Source organism: Schistocerca serialis, chromosome 1 (genome assembly GCF_023864345.2).
Source record: "Schistocerca serialis cubense isolate TAMUIC-IGC-003099 chromosome 1, iqSchSeri2.2, whole genome shotgun sequence".
NCBI lineage: Eukaryota > Metazoa > Arthropoda > Insecta > Orthoptera > Acrididae > Schistocerca > Schistocerca serialis.
Window position 1 is genome coordinate 883,999,449 of NC_064638.1, and position 22,490 is coordinate 884,021,938.

Below are 22,490 nucleotides of genomic sequence, written 5' to 3' on the forward strand. Positions count from 1 at the left end.
AAAGACATAACAACACTTTACGAAAATACTAGAAGAGTTTATGAAAAACATTCTATTACTTTAGTGCACTCTAGAGGGCACAATCGAAACTAAAATCACAGTCCCCCTATCCAATATTGTCCTCTATCGGCTGATACATAAACTACGTGCGGGTCCAGTCTCGCGTCATCATCTGTCACTATCCAGCTCTGAGACACATCTCCCACTTAACCGCCTCCAAGGCAGGATTGTTATACGGCGCTACGCCTCAGTCAGTTGTTATTGTTTTGGCGAGGCATACTGGATGGAAAAGAAGGGTGGTGGTTTGCACAACTAACTACACAGAAATCCATCTGTGAAGTATAAAAAATTGTATTCGAATAAAACGTAATATTGCATATATATTTATAGAAGGTTAAAACACAAATATAAACAGTTAATACCACAAATAGCGGTATAAAGAAGAGGTACAGAGAGAAATTCTCGACACTTTCAGGAACAATACCAACAATGCATGAAATATCAGCTCGTGTCGTAAATCCGCAGCCAAAGGACCACCGCCCTTTCAAGGCGTTGTACTTATGTGGTTGGTTACAATGATGGACACCCTTCAAAAAGGGTTAGCGAGCAGCGAGACTGCAGCATATACGCAAGCTCGCGTAGCAGTCGTCCTTATGACAATCTGCCAGGTAGTGGCGTCAAACAAATGCCCGTCGCGCACTGCCTGGGAAGGGCACGAGGCGTGACGTGTTGACGTCGCTCTGACGAGGGCGAATCACGGTCATGCGCCAGCTGCTGTCAGGGATTCCCGCCGTCGTGGGCGCCGGCGGCGGCTCAAACCGCGACCTTGCTGGCGCCGAACACAACACGTGGGGTATTGATCCCGCCGGCGCCCCGACGCCGGCCGACCCCTGGCGAGCGCCCATCGATCCCCTCGAGCGCCGGGCCGGCGACGTCCGGGTCGTCATTGCCGTGCCCGGTCGCCCGCAGCGGTCTTGCGCAGTGCGAGTCCTGGCGTCGAGGCGGCGAGCGAGCGACTCGGCCCGTCGACACGCGCGCACGAGCACACCTGGCAGCGCCGTCTGTCCCATCCCATTACCTTTCGCCGCGCGTGCTGGCGCCAGCTAGTCTGCCACACTGCGCCGAAGGTCGCCCCAGGCTCTGACTCGGCTGCCCCTCGCAGCTCTTAGTGCTGTCCTCAACCCCGCATTCTGCGCAGTACCTACACGTCGTAGTCGATCTGCACGCCACCTTCGCCAGAGCGTTGGTAGGCAAACGACACCTGAATAGTGTCAGACACGGATCAACTGTAGGCCGTCGACAAAATAATATTGAGGGCTAGAGGTTTACGTTGTTAGTTGTACTCTCCATGGCCTGCGTCAGCGCCATCAACAACAACAACGTCGTCGTTGGTGGTGCAGTCTCAGATTGCGACAACATGGTAAGCATAAAACCACACTTGTACTTCTCCAGCGTATTCATTCACAATTTATTTCTGTCTCTTTGCACCCTACTGTAAATGTCCTTCGGTTGCTTTACGTATTGGAGTGTAAACACTTCTCTGACTGTACTAGTGCAGTGTACTCCACTTTTATGTGCCCTACCGTTACATTTTTCAGAGGAACATCAGAAAGTATGAGATGTCACATACATACGGAGCCATTTGTCATATTATTTCTCAAGTCAACATCCATTTTTCTCAACACATACAAATCGTACAGGAATGAATGTGGTATCGTTAGAAAGGTTTTTTAACTGTCTTCTGAAATTACATACCGATTTTACGTAAAAAGCTTACTATATGTGGAAAATTTTAACATAACCTTTAATTGTCGTAGGCAAAACGGCATTATAAATACCCAGGAATTACGAGTCAACTCATTAATCACGAATAAGACTCCTGTTTCATATTTCATTACAAATACCATTTTATATGATCTAAAGTACATATTAACAGGATACTTTGTACAACATATTGTCATAGATAATAACCCTGATCCCTGCGGTAGTCCGCTATCTCTGCCCTTCGTAAAAGTTGACTTCTAAACGAATATACTGTCGTAAACGACAAATGTATTTGTCATTGTCACCTTAAATTGCGGTTTATCTATTGCTGTTATGGCCTGACGTACTCACTGTATCTGAATTTGGTTCAAAATTACGTGCTTGGAGATATATATATATATATATATATATATATATATATATCATAAAATTATAAATTCTTGAGTATTATTTCATGTCGTTCGGTTCACTTTTATCCCAACGATTACACGTATTCCAAACCCTGTCATTATTTAAAATTATGTGCCGAAGTTTCACACAAGTCTCCCGGTTTTACTACATTACGATTTTCTGGCCGCGTCACTTCATCACGGTTTGCTAAACACAATGTCCGCTGACTAAAGGCATTTCCACGCTTCTTAGATCGACTGCATAGATTTAGCGTTAAATGTGTCACCATTTAATGCGGGCATGAATGGGTTTGCGGGCCTTTCATATGTAATTATCGGACATTAACTTGATTTTGTTATGAAGACCAGGTAACTGCTTCTCAGAGTTTCGAGATTTCTCAACAAAGAACGCACGTCTGTGCTGTTCGGTGACACACTTCAGTTTTACAACACAACAATCATTCATCCTAGTGTTTTAGAAGTAAATTTGCATCAACTTGCTAATATAGTTAATATAAAACCTGTTTTGTGAATCTTCGCGTTAGTTTTTCGCAGTGTTGTGGCCTGTAGCCCCAAAGTGTGAGCCGAAATTTTGCTGTTTTAAGAGTAACGCATATAATGTCATTTGCAACATGCGCAGAATGTGGTACCGTGTTGTAAAAGGAATTTGGCTCTCCGATTCTATTGCTTACCAGACAGGGCACACAACTGTGTTTGTAAACATCGCGTTGTGTGACTATAAACACCGAAGGACATAGTGCCGCTTTTTCCGCAGTTCACTATAGTTAACATGGTTTTATCCCCATAGCTCCCTTAAAATATCAGGTACGACGCATCTTAAGAGAGAACGCTCAGCTCGTCTTCTAAAAACCTGTTTATCGTAATATTCGACACTGATTACTTCATTCCGCATCATATTAGCAACTAACAAACAGATTAGGAGATTTCATTATGTCGTTGCACAACCATACTTACGTGCTCACATCATGAAACCAGTACTAAATTTAAAGCTTGGTGCAATAACCTCAGTCGAATGAAAATAAAAAGTCCTAGATAATACTTCAGTTTATGATCTTACAGATTGAAAGCTGGTTGGAAACAGTTTGTTTGGTCTTGTTTACTTAAGGAATTTAATGGAATGTGTTTGAGAGTTTCTTTCTGCTGACACGTTGTATTCTTCCGTTAGTGAAATTGTTCTAATTACGTTATTAAAAATCATTCTAAGATAAATTACCTCTTACAAGAGAAACATTTTCAGTATACTAATAATACCACGAATTTGTCTCCATATTACAATGGTTAGTATTATGGGCAAAAGGATCTTCCGTAGTTTGTGTGTACATTTTCACGCAAGATGACAATTTTTCGTGTAAGTGAAAATGTTTTAAACGAATGGTTTAGCAGAAATATTAGGTTCACTTTGTAACGCATTTTGTTTAAAATGGTCGTTAGCTATTTACAACCTCTGATAACTGAAGGCAACACAAGTACGGAATTGACTGCAGCATTCATTAGTTTGAAAACTGTCTACTCGTAAAATATTACACTTGGAAGTGTGGAAGCAACGCAAGCAGCGTTTTTATTAACACACACGTGGCTGGGAGAGCTGCTTTCGTGTCTTGGACTGACTTCAGATGAAGTGCGTCGAAATTACAGAACCCTGAACCACTCGCTGGTGTAGCTGCGCGTTCCAAATGACAGAAAAATTTCGTGCAGAATTCAACAAGCTGAGACCAAAGTGAGAATTGTGTAAGAGTAGACAGTTTCAAAATATCTCTCTCTCTCTCTCTCTCTCTCTCTCTCTCTCTCTCTCTCTCTCTCTGTGTGTGTGTGTGTGTGTGTGTGTGTGTGTGTGTGTGTGTGTGTGTGTGTGTGTGTGTGTGTGTGTGGGGGGGGGGGGGGGGGGGGGGGGGGGGGGCGGGGGGGGGGGCTGTGCCGATGATCGATTTGCAATGACAATTTTAAAGACTGGAAGAGAACTTAAAGTTTGCAAAGTTCTCACTTGTACTCGAAATTGGAATGCAAGCAACGAGGTTCTTACAGAAGCAAATTGGTCCGTGTTGTAATAACAGTTTGGTTTTGTGATGTGGTAGAGTAATAACTACGCAGTCTCACAGGCTGTTTGCCACTACACATATTGTAAACGTGTACGCTGTTTCCCTCCAGCATCGAAAAAAAATTGGATAACTTCGAGTAGGACCAGCGCACTGAAAGTTCCGTACATACTTAATTATGTTTATATGTGGTCTGTCCGTTCTCGGGGTCGAGAATCTCAGCAATCTTTGCCTCTTACCGACGATACATCGATAACGGCAAGATACTGGTCCTGGGAATTCCAAGACCGCATCAGAATTCCTATAGTCGTTCCTCAGACTAGGCTGGACATAAAAAAGAAGAAGTGAACAGGGGATTTGAGTTTATATATGCAGATATATATATATATATATATATATATATATATATATATATATATATATATATATATATATGATTTATTCAAACATTTTTTCTTACTACAAGTAAAAAACTTACATTTTATGTTTGCATGCGGTAATAATCGTCTACTACCCTTTTGACGGATGATCGCAGTTTATCTTCAAATGGCAAACATATTTTTTATGTGATATAATTACAGTTTAACAAGTGCCAGATTTTTTACTTCATCTGTGAAACCTTTCTTGTTGCCAAATTTCATGATTCTAGGTCAAGGCGAAGCAAGCAATAGTTTTTTCTGGGTGAGTTTTCGAGTATCAAAATGTGACATAAACGGCCGTATCTTTTCATTGCGTTGACTTAGAAGTTTAAAATTCGTGCACCGCCACGGGACCATAGACCTTAATTTGACATAAATTTGCGCTCCTGAGAACGAGGAGGAGGAGAAGAAGATTAGTGTTTAATGCCCCGTCGACAACGAGGTCATTAGAGACGGAGCACTAACTTCCTGTCATATTAAAACTGTGTGCCGGCCGAAGACTCTAACTCGTGAAACTTTGCCTTTAGCGGGCAATTGCTCTACCATCTGAGGTTCCCAAGCAAGACTCACCACCTATCGTCACATCTTTAATTCCGCCTGTACCCCGTCTCCTACCTTCCAAACTTCATTCTGTATAGAAGCAAATCGCCTGTGTCCTTTCGAAGGAACTGTCCTGCCATTTGGCTTAAGAAATTTAGGGAAATCATGGAAAACGTAAATCAGGATTTCCGGACGCAGGTTTGAACCATTGTCCTTCATAAAGTGAGTCCAGTGTGCTATCTCACTCGGTCTGTAGGTCAGACGGACGACAAAGCGATCCTGTAAGGGTACTGTTTTTACAGACTGAGGCACGGAACCATAAAAACAGAAGCTGCGTTCAACTTTTGGCGTCTAAAGGCGGTTGTCCTCTGACATCCACGAATTTTTACAAAAGAAAATGGTTATTATTCCACTAGAACTTATTTGTACCAAACCAAATTTGCGGAGAATTATCCCACGTAGCATAAGGCGCGCAACTATTACGGAGGTAGGAACATGGTTTTATTTGAAGCGTGCCCATCCTCGGTAAAGTTTGTTACAGTCTGTTTCTGCACTTCAGAATCGGTTGGTTACAGATTTGTGCAAAACAGAAATGAAGAGCCAAGGGTCCGATGTAAAGACTTTTCTATCCATAAAACTACACAGAAAGCCCTCAATATTAATAATACTAATTCAACATGAAAAATACATGCCAGATGTAGTGAAGTAATGCAGCCATTAATTTACGAAATGATTTAGGCGAGTCAAAGGTGCGGAGATACAAATGAAGGGTAACAAGCAAGCAGCCTTCCTGTGCAGTTAACTTCTGTTAATATCAGAGACTGATCTTAGTCAAACGGTAAGTGGGCGGACAGGAAGCGGGAAAACTAAGACGTTTGCAAAGCTGTTGGTCGGCTTTAGAAATTAGCCGCATTGGTAGAATTCTTCTATCTGGTTTACCATATGATTCCCCCCTGCGGGTTCGGGGGTAAGAATAGGCCCGCGGTATTCCTGCCTGTCGTAAGAGGCGACTAAAAGGAGTCTCAAACGTTTCGGCCTTATGTGATGGTCCCCTGTCGGGTTTGACCTCCATATCTCAAAATTTTTCCGAAGAGCGAGCCGATTGGGGAAGGGCGCCTTACTTGGTGCATTGTGTCCGTGTTGTGTTGAGAACTTTCGCCATCTTATTCGTCGTTGCATTGCAGTCTTGCCCGCTCTCCATCTCTTGGGCATCGATGCGCCCCTGCGTGCACTTTCTGCCAAGCACTGTGCAGGGCCATTTTCTGCACTGACGACGCCCATGGACCACATGTCACCTAACATCCAGCACGGTAGCCAGTCCGTTGTGGTGGGGCCGCCATGTACCCTCTTGGTTGTAGCCCCCTGACAACACAGGGATCGCTCTACTGATGCCTGCGCCGTTCACTCCCCACGTATGCTAAGGAGTAGATGCCCATCTCCCTGGGGCATCAGGACTCCCGGCAATGGCCATCCTGCCAGGTGGCTATTGCTGTGGCTGGGTGGCGCCCGTGGGGAGGGCCCTTGGTCGGAGTAGGTGGCATCAGGGCGGATGACCCGCAATGAAGCGTGGTACATCATCTCTCGCTGGCGGCCAGCCGCCAGCAGTCTCTAAGCGTTCTCGGGCTCAATTTAATGCTCAGAAGTACGATCCGAAAACGTTCCCCTCCCTGGCCACGCCGTGGGAAGAGCGTAAGTCTCAGGATGGAGGTACCAGTTATTCGCCCCGATTCTTAGTTTGCACGAGAGCTGATGGGGAGTCTTTTCTCTCCACAAAGCCTCAGTTCTTCGTCGAGCATTTAGAGGACAAGTTTGGGGAGGTGGAGGGCTTGTCTAAAATGCGCTCTGGGTCAGTACTGATACAAACGGCATCCTCCGCCCAGTCCCGCAGGTTACTTGCTTGTGACAAGTTGGGGGATGTTAACGTTTCTATTACACCACATAAGAGTTTAAATATGGTCCAGGGTGTTATTTTCCATAGGGATCTCCTTTTGCAGTCTGATGACGAGCTGCGCGCCAACTTAGAACGTAGAGGTGTTCATGTCGTCCGGCGCGTTCATCGGGGTCCGAGGGACAATCAGGTTGCTACCGGTGCCTTCATCTTGGCCTTCGAGGGTGATACGTTACCGGAAAAGGTCAAGGTGATGGTCTACCGATGTGACGTCAAGCCCTATATCCCTCCCCCGATGCGGTGCTTCAAGTGCTGGAAGTTCGGCCATATGTCTTCCCGCTGCACTTCCAGCCTCACATGTCGCGATTGCGGACGCCCATCTCATCCCGATACTCCATGTGCCCCGCCTCCCATCTGCGTCAACTGCGGGGAGCACCATTCACCTTGCTCGCCTGACTGCAAAGTCTTTCAGAAAGAGCGCAAAATCATGGAATATAAGACCCTGGACCGGCTGACCTATACTGAGGCCAAACGGAAATATGACAGACTCCATCCTGTGAGAATGACATCTTCTTATGCAGCTGCTGCAACAACTGTGCTAGCTCCATCAGTTTCGAGACTTCCAGCCAGCTCGATAAGCAGTAAGACTCCTCCTGCCCCCTTGCCCGTGGGGGGCTCTACCCAACAGGTTGCTCCTGCACCACCTACCTCAGGAGCAACCTCCTCCCACCCGTCGGGGACGTCCGTCCCCGCTTCTCAGCCGGAGAAGCGTCTAACTTCTTCGGCTCCTCTCGCCCGTAAGAGTTCCCTTGGGACCCTCCCTTCCCAGGGTTCCATCAGCGGGAAGGATGACGGCCACCAGTGGCATAAGTCCTCACCAGCGGCCGGGCGTAGGGCTTCACGATCCTCCTCTGTCCCGGAGACTGAATCGGTGAAGCCTTCCCAGCCGGTGAAACCCAAGGTTCAGCGAGAGAAGTCCAAGAGAAAGACCTCTAAGGCCAAAGAACTTGCGGTGGCACCAGCCCCACCGCACCTTTCGCGCTCTGCGTCTGAGGATGAAGTCGAGATTCTAGCGTCCGCTGAGGACCTTGATCTCGCTGGTCCCTCAGACGCCATGGATGCCTCTCGTACGGGTACTGAATCGGTGGCAGTGAGTGAACAAGCGGCGTAAATTGCCTTCCCAGTCCTTTCACGCCTTTCTCAGCCATGGATAATACCATCCTCCAGTGGAACTGCGGCGGTTTTTTCCACCATTTAGCTGAGCTCCGCCAACTTCTCAGCGTTCGCCCTTTCTTCTGCATTGCTCTCCAGGAAACTTGGTTTCCAGCGATGCGAACCCCCGCCCTCCGTGGCTATCGGGGTTATTACAAGAACCGAGCAGCTTATGAAAGGGTGTCTGGTGGCGTCTGCATATATGTCCTTCACACTCTGCACAGCGAGTCTGTCCCTCTCCAGACGCCTTTAGAGGCTGTCGCTGTACGCGTATGGACGCCACAGGCTGTTACCGTCTGCAGTCTTTACATTCCACCGGATGGTGATGTCTCGCAGCATATCCTGGCTGCACTGGTCGCCCAATTGCCGCCACCTTTCTTGCTATTGGGCGACTTCAACGCCCATAACCCTCTGTGGGGTGGGTCAGTGGCCACAGGTCGAGGCGCCATCGTTGAACATTTGTTGTCGCATCTCGATCTCTCGCTGTTAAATGATGGCGCCTTCACACACTTCAGTGTGGCGCATGGCACCTACTCCGCCATTGACCTTTCCATCTGTAGCCATAGCCTCTTACCGTCTGTCCAATGGAGCGTGCATGACGACCTGTGTGGTAGTGACCACTTTCCGCTCTTTTTGTCACTACCACAGCGTCACTCTTCTGGGCGCCCTAGCAGATGGGCTATGAATAAGGCTGACTGGGATTTGTTCTCCTCCACTGCCGCTTTTGAGCCTCTCTCTACTGATGACATTGATGCGGTGGTTCAATCTGTCACCACCGGCATCGTTACTGCCGCCGAATCTGCCATTCCCGGTTCTTCTGGGTCCGCTTGGCGGAAGGCTGTGCCTTGGTGGTCGCCTGAGATCGCTGAAGCGATTAAAGATCGCCGGCGGGCGCTCCAGCGTCACAAGCGACATCCCTCCTTAGCCCACCTTATCGCCTTCAAACGGCTGCGTGCGCGGGCCCGCCTCCTTATCCGCCAAGGCAAGAAGGAGTGCTGGGAGCGGTATGTGTCCACCATTGGCCTCCATGTCACTCCCTCGCAGGTCTGGGCCAAGATTCGATGCGTCTACGGCTATCGGACCCCTGCCAGCATCCCTGCGCTCTCACTGAATGGAGCCGTTTGTACCGACTCCGACGTCATTGCAAATCGCTTAGCAGAGCATTTTGCTATGAGTTCCGCTTCTGCGAATTACCCCCAGGCCTTCCGCTCCATTAAAGAGCGGCTGGAACGTCGGAGCCTTTCGTTTCGCAGCACCCACCCGGAATCTTACAATGCTCCTTTCAGTGAGTGGGAATTTCGCAGTGCCCTAGCTGCTTGCCCTGATACCGCTCCTGGGCCAGATGGCATCCACTGTCAGATGCTGAAACACCTTTCAGTGGACTGCCAGCGGCGCCTTCTCGATCTTTACAACCGTCTTTGGGTCGAGGGGGAGTTTCCGTCGCAATGGCGGGAAGGCATTGTCATCCCCGTTTTGAAACCTGGGAAGACCCCTCTGGAGGTGGACAGCTACCGTCCCATTAGCCTCACCAACGTTCTTTGTAAGTTGCTTGAACGGATGGTGAGCCGGCGCTTGCATTGGGTACTAGAGTCTCGGGGCCTTCTGGCTCCGTCTCAGGGTGGGTTCCGAAAAGGCCGCTCCGCCACCGACAATCTGGTGAGTCTGGAGTCGGCCATCCGTACTGCTTTTGCCCGCCGTCAGCACCTGGTCGCCGTCTTTTTCGACATGCGGAAGGCGTACGATACGACATGGCGTCATCACATTCTTTCTACGCTTCATGGATGGGGCCTTCGGGGTCCTCTGCCGATTTTTATCCGCAATTTTCTGTCGTGTCGTACCTTCCGCGTGCAAGTCGCGGCCTCGTATAGTTCCTCCCACGTCCAGGAGAACGGTGTGCCACAGGGCTCTGTTTTAAGTGTCTGTCTGTTTTTAATAGCCATTAACGGGCTTGCTGCGGCCGTGGGAAATTCTGTCTCTGCTTCCCTGTATGCTGACGACTTCTGCCTTTATTACAGCTCTACTGGCATTGCAGCTGTTGAACGTCAGCTACAGGGCGCTATCCGTAAGGCGCAGTCTTGGGCTGTAGCGCATGGGTTTCAGTTTTCGGCAGCCAAGACCTGCGTTATGCATTTCTGCCGGCGCCGAACAGTCCATCCTGAGCCGCGGCTTTATCTTGCCGACGAACTCCTTGCTGTGGTGGAGACCCACAGGTTTTTGGGGGTGGTTTTCGATGCCCGGTTGACTTGGCTGCCTCATATCCGGCAGCTGAAACAGAGGTGTTGGCGGCATCTAAACGCTCTGAGATGCTTGAGCAACACCAGCTGGGGCGCCGACCGCTCTACACTGTTGCGGCTCTACCAGGCGTTAATCCAGTCCCGTCTGGATTATGGGAGCCTGGCTTATGGCTCAGCATCCCCATCTGCGTTACGGATGCTGGACCCGATTCTCCACAGCGGGATACGCCTTGCCACTGGTGCTTTCCGCACCAGCCCTGTGGACAGCGTACTAGTGGAGGCAGGTGTACCTCCACTGCGGTTCCGACGCCAACGTTTGCTGGCAGCTTATGCTGCCCATGTTCTAAGCTCGCCCGGGCATCCAAACTATCGCCTCCTGTTCCCGCGCTCGGTCGTCCGTATGCCAGAACGTCGGCCCCGGTCTGGTTGTACAATAGCGGTCCGCGTCAAAGAGCTTCTCTCTGGGCTCCAGGGTTTCACTGTTCCACCTCCTTTCCGGGCTACTTTGCATACACCCCCATGGTGTGTTCGTCGCCCTAGCCTTCGGCTCGACTTGGCACAGGGCCCTAAGGACTCAGTCCCTCCAGAGGCCTTCCGCCGCCGCTTTTATTCCATCCTGGCCACGTATCAGGGCTCTGGTGTTGTTTACACTGACGGTTCGATGGTTGCTGGTCGTGTCGGATATGCGCTCACTCTAGGGGACCTTTCCGAACAACGTTCCTTGCCGGATGGCTGCAGCGTTTACACTGCTGAACTAGTCGCCATCTTTCGTGCCCTAGAGTATATCCGCTCCTGCTCAGGTGAGTCCTTCGTTATCTGTAGCGATTCCCTGAGCGGTTTACGAGCTCTCGACCAGTGTTTCCCTCGTTCTCGTTTGGTGATGGCTATCCACGAGTCTCTGCATTCTCTCGCCTGTTGCGGCCGCTCTGTGGTCTTTGTGTGGACCCCCGGTCATGTCGGTATCCCGGGTAACGAACATGTTGACCGCCTGGCGAAAGAGGCCACCAGTAAGCCATCTCTGGACGTTGGCCTCCCAGAGACTGATTTGCGGGCAGTCTTCCGCCGCAAAATCTTGGCGCTATGGGACGATGAATGGCGCGAACTGACAATGCGCAATAAACTCCGTGCTGTCAAGGAGACGACGGCTGTGTGGCGGTCATCCCTGCGAGCCACTCGCAGGGACTCAGTAGTTCTTTGCCGGCTCCGCATTGGCCACTCCCGGCTGACACACAGTTATTTACTGCGCCGGGAGGACCCTCCTCTATGTCGCTGTGGGGCAGCTTTGACAGTGGCCCACATTTTGCTGGCCTGCCCCCTTTTGGCTGTGGTCAGGCAGACATTTGCGCTGCCTACTACGCTCCCTGCCCTTTTAACAGACGACTCCACTATGGCTGACTTAGTTTTACGTTTTATTCGGGCAGGGGGATTTTATCATTTACTCTGAGTGTTTCTGTTTTATTTTATTGTTTTGTGTTGCTTCTGGCCCTTGGCCTATGGTTTTACACTGATTTTTTAATGTGTCTCTAAGTGGTTGGCCTTTCCTTTTTTATGTCTATGGTCGGCCAACCACCGTCACACTCTGTGTGGTTTTAGTTTGTTTTGTCTTGTCTTTGTCTCAGTATCTCTTGTTCTGTATCGTCTGTGATCTCTTCTGTTCCTTGTTTTTATTCTCTGTGGGTGTTCTTTGTCTTTGGAAAAAGGGACCGATGACCATGGCAGTCTGGTCCCTTTAATCCCCCAAACCAACCAACCAACCATATGATTGCCAATAGTACGAACTTGCCCTTCCTTGCTGTCGGTATACCCGCATATAACTACAGTATTACAGGAAAATCTTTCTGTAATTCAGCTCCATGAAAAAAATCCTTTCATTGAGTATCTGTATGACCTAAACAAGAAGCTTACCCTTTTAGTTTGAACTTGTGTGAAGCTTTACGTAGACCGGCAAACACCAGACAGTAGCGCCTCTCCCTCACGATAGTGCCACAGTTTAGTGTAATATTATTCCGCCGTTAGAGATATATGCATGTCTTATCTGAATGATTACACAAGGCAGATACTAAGAAAAATGGGATAATCGGTGACAGGTTGATTGCATGATTGATGCAACCCGTAAGGTATACTGCAGTGCTCGATGTAGCAACTTGAACATAGAACTGAGATTTAATACTCACCTTCTGAAACTAATATTAACTTTTGCAGGGGGACTCTAAAGTGCGACATTAAAGAGCCTGCGTCCATAGATTCCGAAGGCGTCACTGTAAAGTGGTTGTACACGCAGCGTGATATGAAAGAAGAGCTCAAATCGGCGTACAGCAGCCGCTGTATTTACGTTTTTCTAAACGACGTAGTCGGAATGACTGAGCTATGATTACTGCTGAATTCGATAAGGAAAATAAAGTTTATTTTATGCGAAAGTCTGTCTAGGCGGAAGAAAAGTAGCAGCATTACAATCGGGCCAAGTTCGCATTATTCTGCGTGTACCTCTAGCGCCGCCTTTTCCCGTCTTGTTCCATCATGCATTGCGTCCTAGGAGCCTCGATATTAAATAATATGTGGGTAGCACCAGATTCCGTACCAAGTTCCGATGCGTTTGTTGCACACTGCTCCGAATCAAAAGCATTTCAAGGCTTATGAAACAGTTTCACAATCTCCCGAAGGAGCTGATCTGTAAAAATTTCTCAGTGATTTTGAAACTTGAGTTAAGTTGCTATACACCGCAGGCACTATATTACTCCGAAGTGGTTCCATCATTCACGACTGACTGCAGTACTAACAGCTTACATTTTGAGCTGATCCAATCTCTACCAGTGACAAGTGCAGGTAGTAAACTGTAGTTCTGCGGATCATTACACCAACAGGAAAGGAGCTCGCTGGTACGGTTTATACACCGTCTATTCTTAAACACATGCGTCGTTCTATGCTGCCGATAAGGCACGAAGGGTAAGCAAACGCTGCCGCGGTTGTTGTTGTTGTTGGTGGTGGTGGTGGTGGTGGTGGTGGTGGTGGTGGTGGTTTACTAGAAAAGGTAATCAGGAAATGGGGGAAAATAACAGGAGGAGGAATATAAAGTCAAATTGGGAGAAGAGGGGTAGTCTGAATATTCATTGTCTCGTTTTTGCAGACGACCTTGTCATCTTACCTGAATCTATAGAACACACAACGCAAATAAATCTCCAACACACAACTTCAAAAGTAGGTCTGTGTATATGTTTTGAAAAGAATGTATGACATGCGAAGGAAGCCCCGAAGTACATGGAAACTGGCCATGAAAGAACAAAATTTAAATATCTAGGTGAAATTAATACAACCATTCGCTTTGGACCAAGAAGGTAAAATGGAAATAGCTTGTTTAGTTAGCAATAAACCTGTAAAACAAGAAATATGTTCCCATAAATGCAAAACACAGGCATTACAACACTGTCATCGGACCAGAATGACAAAATGGTTCAAATGGCTCTGAGCACTATGGGACTTTTAACAGCTGAGGTCATCAGTCCTCTAGAACTACTTAAACCTTACTAACCTAAGGACATCACACATCCATGCCCGAGGCAGGATCCGAACCTGCGACCGTAGACTGAAGCGCCTAGAACCACTCGGACACGACGGCCGGCGCAGAATGACAAACAGTTACGTGAAATAGAAAAGAAGGAAAGGAAAATAATAAGGGAAGTGTTGGGACCAAAATATGACAGTGGAAAATGGAGAATTAAGAAGTAATGAACTTTATGGAAAAATAGAACGAATATTCGACACAGTGAGGAAGAAGAGTTGTATTCTATCGATATCTAAAAGGACTTGATGAAAAATGAATAAAAAAGATTTAACATTTTTGACAAACCCAAAAACATAAATGGCATGGATCATAGAAGTTAAAGCAGACATTAGAGAAATGGAAATAACGGAGGAAGAAACAGGAGAAAGACACACTCGCGATGTGGACAGAAGAAAGAAGGGAAAAACATAGGGAAAGAATGATAAACTGCTGGAAAGAAAGAAACGAGAAAAGGTGGTCCGTAGTAGGCCAAACAAATAAAAAACCGCTGATTTTATGACATCATTGTCGTCCCTATTAAAATTGTTTTACAAATTCCAAACTGCCAATTTCAGAACGACCAAAGGGTGAATTCGTGATCATGGACTTCATTTACAAAATAAATTTACATCGAGGACTGAAAACAAACACAAATTAAATGCAATTACTAGATACAATTGCTATGGTAAATTGGGGAAAAAATTATAGTAGCCTATTAACAGAAACCTGGAGCCTTTTTTAGAGAATTAGCTGTGAATGGGAAGAAACTCAGAAACTAGTTCATGACTGCAATACCAGAAGTTGTCTTTTTATTATTTGCTAACATCTCCTTGAAAATTCTTTTAGCCATCTATATACGAGAGGTGAAATGAGAACTTATAACTTTGAACAGTAACAAAGACCGGTTCTGGAGGACAATTCATAGGCACGGTAAAGAATTCCCGTTTGGTGCTTGCTGTAATATTTGTATGCAACAGTCTTTAACTGCTGTATGGATGGAGTGGAAGTCTCCAAAGAATTGAAATCAACTCGTAAAAGTTCAGTATATAAAAAGGAGCTACAAGGAATTGCAGTTTTGCTGTTGGGAATAAATGTTATGTCCTCTGTGATAGTTTGGACGAATCATAAAGCGATGAACAGAACAGCAGGAATAAGATTTGGAGGAGAAAGATGGGTTTAGTACTGCTAAGACATACATAAATAGTACGCTATGTCTCAGATAATAGAAAAAGTAGTAGTATAAGGTTGGTGCATAAGTTCATAGCGTTCTTTCTTTTTGCTTCTTGGTATTCCGGTTGCTATAGGTTTATTTATTGACTGTCATTTTTTATTTGTAGTTCACTGTTGCTATGTGGATTTACGGATTGTCATTGTTTCTTTTAGAGATGGGTGGTGAAACTGTGGTCGCTAAAAATGGAGTGCCAAGTGGAGAAATCGGAACACTTCCGACATATTCTTCTGTTTGATTTCAATAGAAGGGTGATAGAGCAGCCAGAAGCACTTGCACGGTGTATGGGGATAATGTCCTTGCACAGAGCAGCGGAAGAAAATAGTTTTCCGGTTTTAAGCAGGATCGTTTTGACGTTAGTGACTCTCCCAGGGAGACCTTCGGTGTTTAAGAGTATTTAAGCTCATTAATCCATAGTTATTCACGTCACTGAACTGCCAGATGTGGTGAACTGTGATCATTTCACCATCGTGCGACATTTGCGTGCAGTAAGGGAGGTTCAAAAATAGAGTATATGGGTACCGCGTGCCCAAATCAAAATCGCAAAAATCAGAGGGTGGGCATATGTGCGTTTCCGCTTGCTCGTCATCAATTGGCTCGTGAAAAACACCGGCCATGCCTATCATGCATCGTTGCTGGTGGCGAGAAAAGGTGTTTCTATGCTAACGTAAGGAAAAGAAAGGAATGGTTGCATCCAAACAAAGCAGCAACTCCATGTACAAAAGACCGCATCCATAAAAGATAATGTTATGCATATGGTGGAAGTCACTGTGTGGTGTACTATGAACTGATTCCCCGAGGTGTCACCATTCCTGCTGACAATTTATTGCCAACAGCTGAGACGTCTTGCAGACGCAGTCCAAGAACAACGACCAAGACCATCTCGCGAAGTGATGGTACTCCACGTAAAGCCCGCTCGCATTTTCCTGGCCAGACAATAACACTTCACAGGAGTTGGGTTACGAAGTCATTCTCTACTCACCTGATTAATATGATCTCGCGCGCTCAGATTTTCATCTTTTCCGCTATCGAACAACCTTGAAGGAACTTCCTTTCCGGATGAAAACGTCCTCACCCACATTGTTCGACGAGGTCTCCGCCTCAAAACCACATTATTTCTACAGTCGTGGAATAGAAAAATTAGCTCAGCGTTGGCAGACTGTTGCAAACAGTATTAAACTTACTGAAAAACGCTACGAATTTATGGATCAACCCGCTTAACGTGTCGATTAAAACCTCATGGGAAGCAATGGAAGACAGTGAAACTTCCTTTCTGATTAAAAGTGTGTGCCGGGCTGGGACTCCTGGGCTTGCTACACGAAGAAGACAGATTACTGAACTAGCTAAACACCCTAAAACTCTAAAAGGGAGGATCGCTTAAAGCAAAGGGAGGCCTCGCTACCAGCGATCCGAGCAGCACCACGTGACTTCCCCCTTTTTTCATGTATCAGTGCTTGTGGCTAAGTGACACGGATTTAACAGCACAAACAAGCGACCGCTAGAGAATTGCCACGTGGCATCAACATCTCGCTGCAGGAAAACACTGTCCCTGTCCACGGGCTGCAGATTCGTTACTGCTGACCACTAACCTACCAGAGTAATATAGGCAGTAGCCGATCGTGCAGCCACTCCTCCATAGCAATCATTACTTCGTATGTCCAGTGACATCCGAGAATGTGACACCGGTAGACAACTGAGAACCGAAGTAAGGCAGTGTCACGGGAAGACCATCACCATAAGACAGTAGTCACCTTGAAGAGGACCGCTGCAAAGACGGCCGAAACGACTGCATATTAGTTCGTTTTAGTGTTTCGTGATTATGCAACCTAACATCCAAAATGATTCTACTCAAATCTGTCAGTGTTTACATTTAACAATGCATTTACGGAAGTATCTTGGTTTTCTCTTACGAAGTACGTATTGATAAGACCCTTAAAACTGGAGGCCTACATGTAATGTATGGTTCTGGGCGTAGGAAATGAGTGTGTAAATAGTATTTTGTTGCCGGTTGGTCACGTTCTTGAAACTGAGATGGAAGGTCATATAAGTTCCGTGTTTATAAAATTAGTGGAGAAATAAGAAGAGAGTGGTTTGGAGATGCCTGTTGAAAAAACGCAGTTTATGTTTGTAGGAATGGAAAGACGTGACTTAAAACCGAGAAGGTACACAAAGTTCCATCTGCCATACAGCGTAAGGTCGCTCGCGCTGTGTACCTTAAATGTAGCCTAAAAATGCCTAATGAAAATACTTCAGCCTCACACTGACGGCAGATGGAAGGGATCTTAAAGATTTACTGACTAAATGAAGGAAAAATGTCTTAAATAAGCTGTTAACGTCCAGTACTATGAAAATGCAAGATTTTCAAAGATACAGAACTTTAAATTACAAGAGTTTTGTGATAAGCATAGCGTCATATGTGACAAAAAGGTGGACTCTGGACAGAAAAATTGAAGAAAGGCTACACGCTATGGAAATGAAGTACTGGAGATGACACTGTAAAGCCACAGTACTCTCCAAAGTAAGGAATGAAAACATAAAATGAGTGCTGAAAAGAGATTCAACATGATTATAGTGGATAGAGAGGAAAGAACTGTAATGGATTGGCCACACGAGGCGTGTGGAAGATAGCAGAATACCTCACAATTTGGGCATGGAGGGACCTTCAGGAAGGCAGCAAATGGAAAGAAAAGGAATGGAATGCAGGAAAGACAGAGCAGAAACTTATTCGGGAAAGAGAGAGATGCTGTAAAAGAACCGCTGCAATAAGACTTCAAAAGTTAATGGCGTCAGTGACGTATTTTAAAACACGTTGTTTGATAGTGAAGCCCACCCAATGAAAGGAATTAGACACCGCTGATGATGTCAGTCTTGCATGTAAATGCTCGTATTGCAAAGAATAAGTTACTCAACCTGGAAATCGTCTACTATACAGCGACAAGAAATTTCTGTCTGAGCCTCTGTCGGCCAGTCCCTGGTTCTCTGCCACGATAATCTAGGCCTCTTATGGTTATGGTTATTGTTATGAAGACATAGACGGTCATCCCAAATTAGCTACTGATCGGAAATTCAGTGCGTGTCTGATCCTGAACGTGACAATTGCATGCCGCTAATCGCTCAGCTGTTAAGATGTAATAGTCGCTAATAAATCATATGAGACGCGTAGCTATTGAGTAAACAACTGCTTTTACTGTCCGGGCTACTATAACACAATCTACAAGCACAGTGTAATAAGACCAATATCTATACGCTAGGAAAAGAACTGAATTTATATTACTAGTTGGGAAGTCCTTAAGAGCGACTGTAAGAATAAGCACACATTTGCTGTGGGCTTCAGCTTGAGATGCCAGAGGATGTACGAACAGAGGCGGGAGCTTGGCAGTAAACAGCTAATGAGAAACTGCTGGCCGTGACCCACCGGACGTAGCACTCAGAGCACACTTCCAGATCACTACACACGTATAGCCATTCAAGATTTAGACATCCGACCAGGAATCTGGTTCAGATTTCTGCGGTCGCTGAACAACGTAGTATACAGTCTCAAGGTCACGCGCTGTCACTTTTGCAGAAACGAGAAATGTGAATTTATTTTTAACTGATTCATCTGTAGCAGTATCGTTGTCATGAAGATCGGTATTATGATCAAAAAGTTGCTGTGGTACATTGAAGTTGCGTAGGAGCCCAAATAGTTGCACTTGGTGGCAATGGTGAAGGTGTCCACTAAGTAGATGTACAACTTGTGGAAGAAACTCGGCTGTATTTATTTAAATACCTTCATTCATATCATTTTGCATACAGTAGCCATTAGAGTTGTATTTTTACAACACAAGACAGTAACAATGACTGTTACAAATTTTACATGCCCCAGAGTGCTTGACAACATTAAGATAACGTTAAAGACAGTGTTAAGCAACATTGCTATTAGCAAATAGACGTTTGAGATATTGGTGTTAATTACTCTGTAGAAAATTACGGAGGTCCGGAAGCCAGTTTAAAGTTGTTTATACCACATATTGTTTGTACTTTTGTAGGGAAACAGCATGAATGGCTTAATGGCAACGGCAGGCGGTGGGTTTATTCCCAACAAACTTAATCGCATACGGTTACTCCACTACCGATGTCGGCGAATAATTAAGCGGTGAACACGAAAAGTACACAAACTGTGTGACTGACAGTAATAATCCCGTGAGAAATAATCATTTTCTCAAGCGTTTATAGATTTCCCCACGCAGAGCAGTTAAAATTTTATGTATGTATGATGTAGCAGTAATTTTGTATTTACCTATCTGGGTTGCCAGTACTGTTTAAATTAAACATTTGCTATTTTCCATGTTGACAATTATTGGTTAGACGAAACCTGTCCACTCACATTTTGAATAAAATCCGAAAAGTATTGTAGTGAACACAATACCTTTAAATTGTCACGAAATATCATCTACAATAATCAGCTGTGCATGAATCAAATTATGCTACGTTAAAATTAGTTTGCTACTCAACATCAGAATTAGTAATTAACCACTCTTTATACGCTAACAAGAAACTTTGGATACCTATATTTCAGCGACTTCGTATAACTAATGTCAAGACCATACCGAATTATAGATTTTCTCAGGCGAGATATCTGCGGCGCTTGACGCTTTCGTCTTGTTACTGCAATCCATTAAGTCCGTCACATGCCATACAAATTTTATAAAGATATTTCATCTGGATGGAACAAACATTTAAGCGAAATAATACACTTCCGCATAGCTTGCTAATAGTCGACGGAAAAATAATTCTTTCCGAAAAATAAATGTTGAGTGTAATAATGAGCCGTTGCTTGTTAACATACTACGTCTTGTGGATGAAGAGAACACGCGTCGAGAACAAGAAACCAACCTTCTGGCTGCAAGTGGCAGCGTATGTAGTGATACTGCGTAATAGGTTGATGTCGAAACTGGGAAAGAGGAATCTGAAGAAAAAAAAATGAAGGCACATAATAAGTGCACAAGCACTCGATTAACCTTTCCAAACGTCGCACGCAGGCAAATGAAACCCGCTGCTGAGGTATTCCGTGAATGACACTGGATGTCGCCATTGGGCTTTCCCGTTATTAGTTGTCACAGCACGGTTATAAATACAAAACATAAGCGCATCAAAACTGCGCCGACGGTACTTGCAGCTCACTGCGCGTTGGGAATATGTGAGCGTATGTGGATCACATGTCGTTGCGGATGATGGGGCTGGAGTCAATCGGGGCATACCTGCTGCTAGGCCGGCGAATGCGGACTGGCTCCATCGTCCCAGGCGACCTGCTGCGGTCTACACTCCTGGAAACTGCCACCTTGTCGAACAGTGTGAGCTGCCGTGAAGCCACGATGTAAGTTCGGCTTTGAAGTCGGAGAAACTTCAGAGGATGGACAAAACATGGAAACACCAAAAACACAACACAATGTGCATATAAGGGATAGGAAACCGGTCGGGATCCAAAACAGCCTCCAATTGACGGAATAGATGAGTACAGGTGCTGTATGGTTTTCAAGGGAACCTTGTACCATTCTTTCTGCAAAATAGTGGTAAGTTGAGGTAAGTCACCCCCCGCCCCCCTCCTTCTCTACAAAGTAGATGACAAAGGCCAATAACAAAGGAATCGGATGACTCGTGGCCAGGAGAGATGCGAAAATTTATGGTTGTGCTCACAAAACCAGTCCTGGACGATGTGAGCTGTGAGAACATGGGCACTGTCGTCTTGGAAAACAGCATCACTATTCCGGAACAGAACATCATGTCATGGGATGGATATGATCGGTCAAAATGATCACATAAACCTTGGGAATAATTCAGTCTTGCTGAGTAACAACGGGGCCCTTGAAATACCATGATAAGGCTGCCCAAATCATTACTGAAACCCCGCCAAGTTTCACTCTTGGCACATAAACTGGACCAGAAGTTGGTAACAGAGAAATTAGACCCATCCGAGCACATTGCTGTTCTACGTTGCTCCATAGTCGAGGTTTTATGGTTTCGGCACCACTTTTCCTGTTACTGGCAGTTGCATTACTGATAAATGGTTTTGAAATTCCACCTCGCCATGCAGTATCCTCCTTATGGAGCTTCCTGGTGCTGAAAGCGTTCACGATTGCGAGGTTCAGTTCCGCAGCGACTTCTGCAGCTGTAGTCCTCTCATTTTTCGTCAGTCCTCTTCAATGACCGTTAGTGACGATCATCCAACGCACACGTTCTTCGCGTTGTGACTTATCGCACAGTCTTTTTTTTCCCGCTTTCTCTGTATGCTGTACAAATTGTCGATACGACGCTTCATGAAACACCAAACACTTTCATTATCTTTCTTATGGAAGCACCCACCATAGGAGCACCAACAATTTGTCCAAATTCGAAATCACCTCCGACATGACGTACTCACAGCTTCGCAGAACGCTCTTCTGACCACGGCTGACACTTGCAACGTATTCAGTGGTGCGTTGTATGGACGACGGTCGTGGCAAACCTACTGACTTGGTTAGCATCGGCATCTATGTTCAAGCATGCGTTTCTTGCGGTGTTTGCATATTTTTGTTCAGCTCCTGTGTGTCCAAAGTCTAGACTTCATATTGAAGAAAGGGGAAAAGTATTTGTCATGTGAAGCAACTGTGTCAATAAAGAGGAAAGCGGTAGACGAACGTTGCAGCATACGTTTTGCTTATTTATGTAACTGCATATTCGTGGTTTTATGAATGGTCTATGAAACAATCACTCATTTATGACTTACGCAGTGTAAACATACTCGTAAAACTGAAACCTAAGTATCTGCACTAAATGTTGTAATGCTTGTATTCATATGTGTTCGCAACATATATATTGCGGCGTCCCCCTTTCTTTAAAGGATTATTATCTTTAAATGTTACTCCACAGTATCCAATCCCGAACGCTAAAGTTCAGCTCACTTGCCAGTTTCTTCTTAAAATTTGATTCGGGTGAACCAGCGCATTAAGGTGCCTAATTAAAAATTCACCTTGGAAAATGATGTTGCCAGTACAAACCTCGTAGAAGCCCTAGATTAGCATCTAATAGCAATAAAAATGTTCCACCATTCCGGCGCCACTAGCTAGACAATTGAACAAAAAAAGTGAATCGTCGTAGCTTGACGCAGCTACATGAAAACTGCGCACCGCGAAATGTGACTGAGAATAAAATGAGCAAATTTTCATGTCGGTTCCTTTTGTAAAGGAAGTGTCTGACTACCGAGGA

At 45.7% G+C, this 22,490-nt stretch overlaps 1 protein-coding gene across 6 annotated transcripts in view; it reads left to right on the forward strand.

The window, feature by feature from the left end:
• The window catches only part of LOC126410973 (uncharacterized), a 612,461-nt gene that overhangs the window by 111,254 nt on the left and 478,717 nt on the right, over positions 1 to 22,490 (forward strand). Inside the window, exon 1 of one of the 6 annotated variants that reach the window (XM_050081332.1) lies at positions 1,038 to 1,420. The exons of the other annotated variants lie outside the window; for them this stretch is intronic. Coding sequence (XP_049937289.1) covers positions 1,349 to 1,420 — 72 coding nt within the window. The 5' untranslated portion in view covers positions 1,038 to 1,348. Of the gene's footprint in view, positions 1 to 1,037; positions 1,421 to 22,490 lie in introns of those variants that run through there. 6 annotated transcript variants of the gene reach the window in all.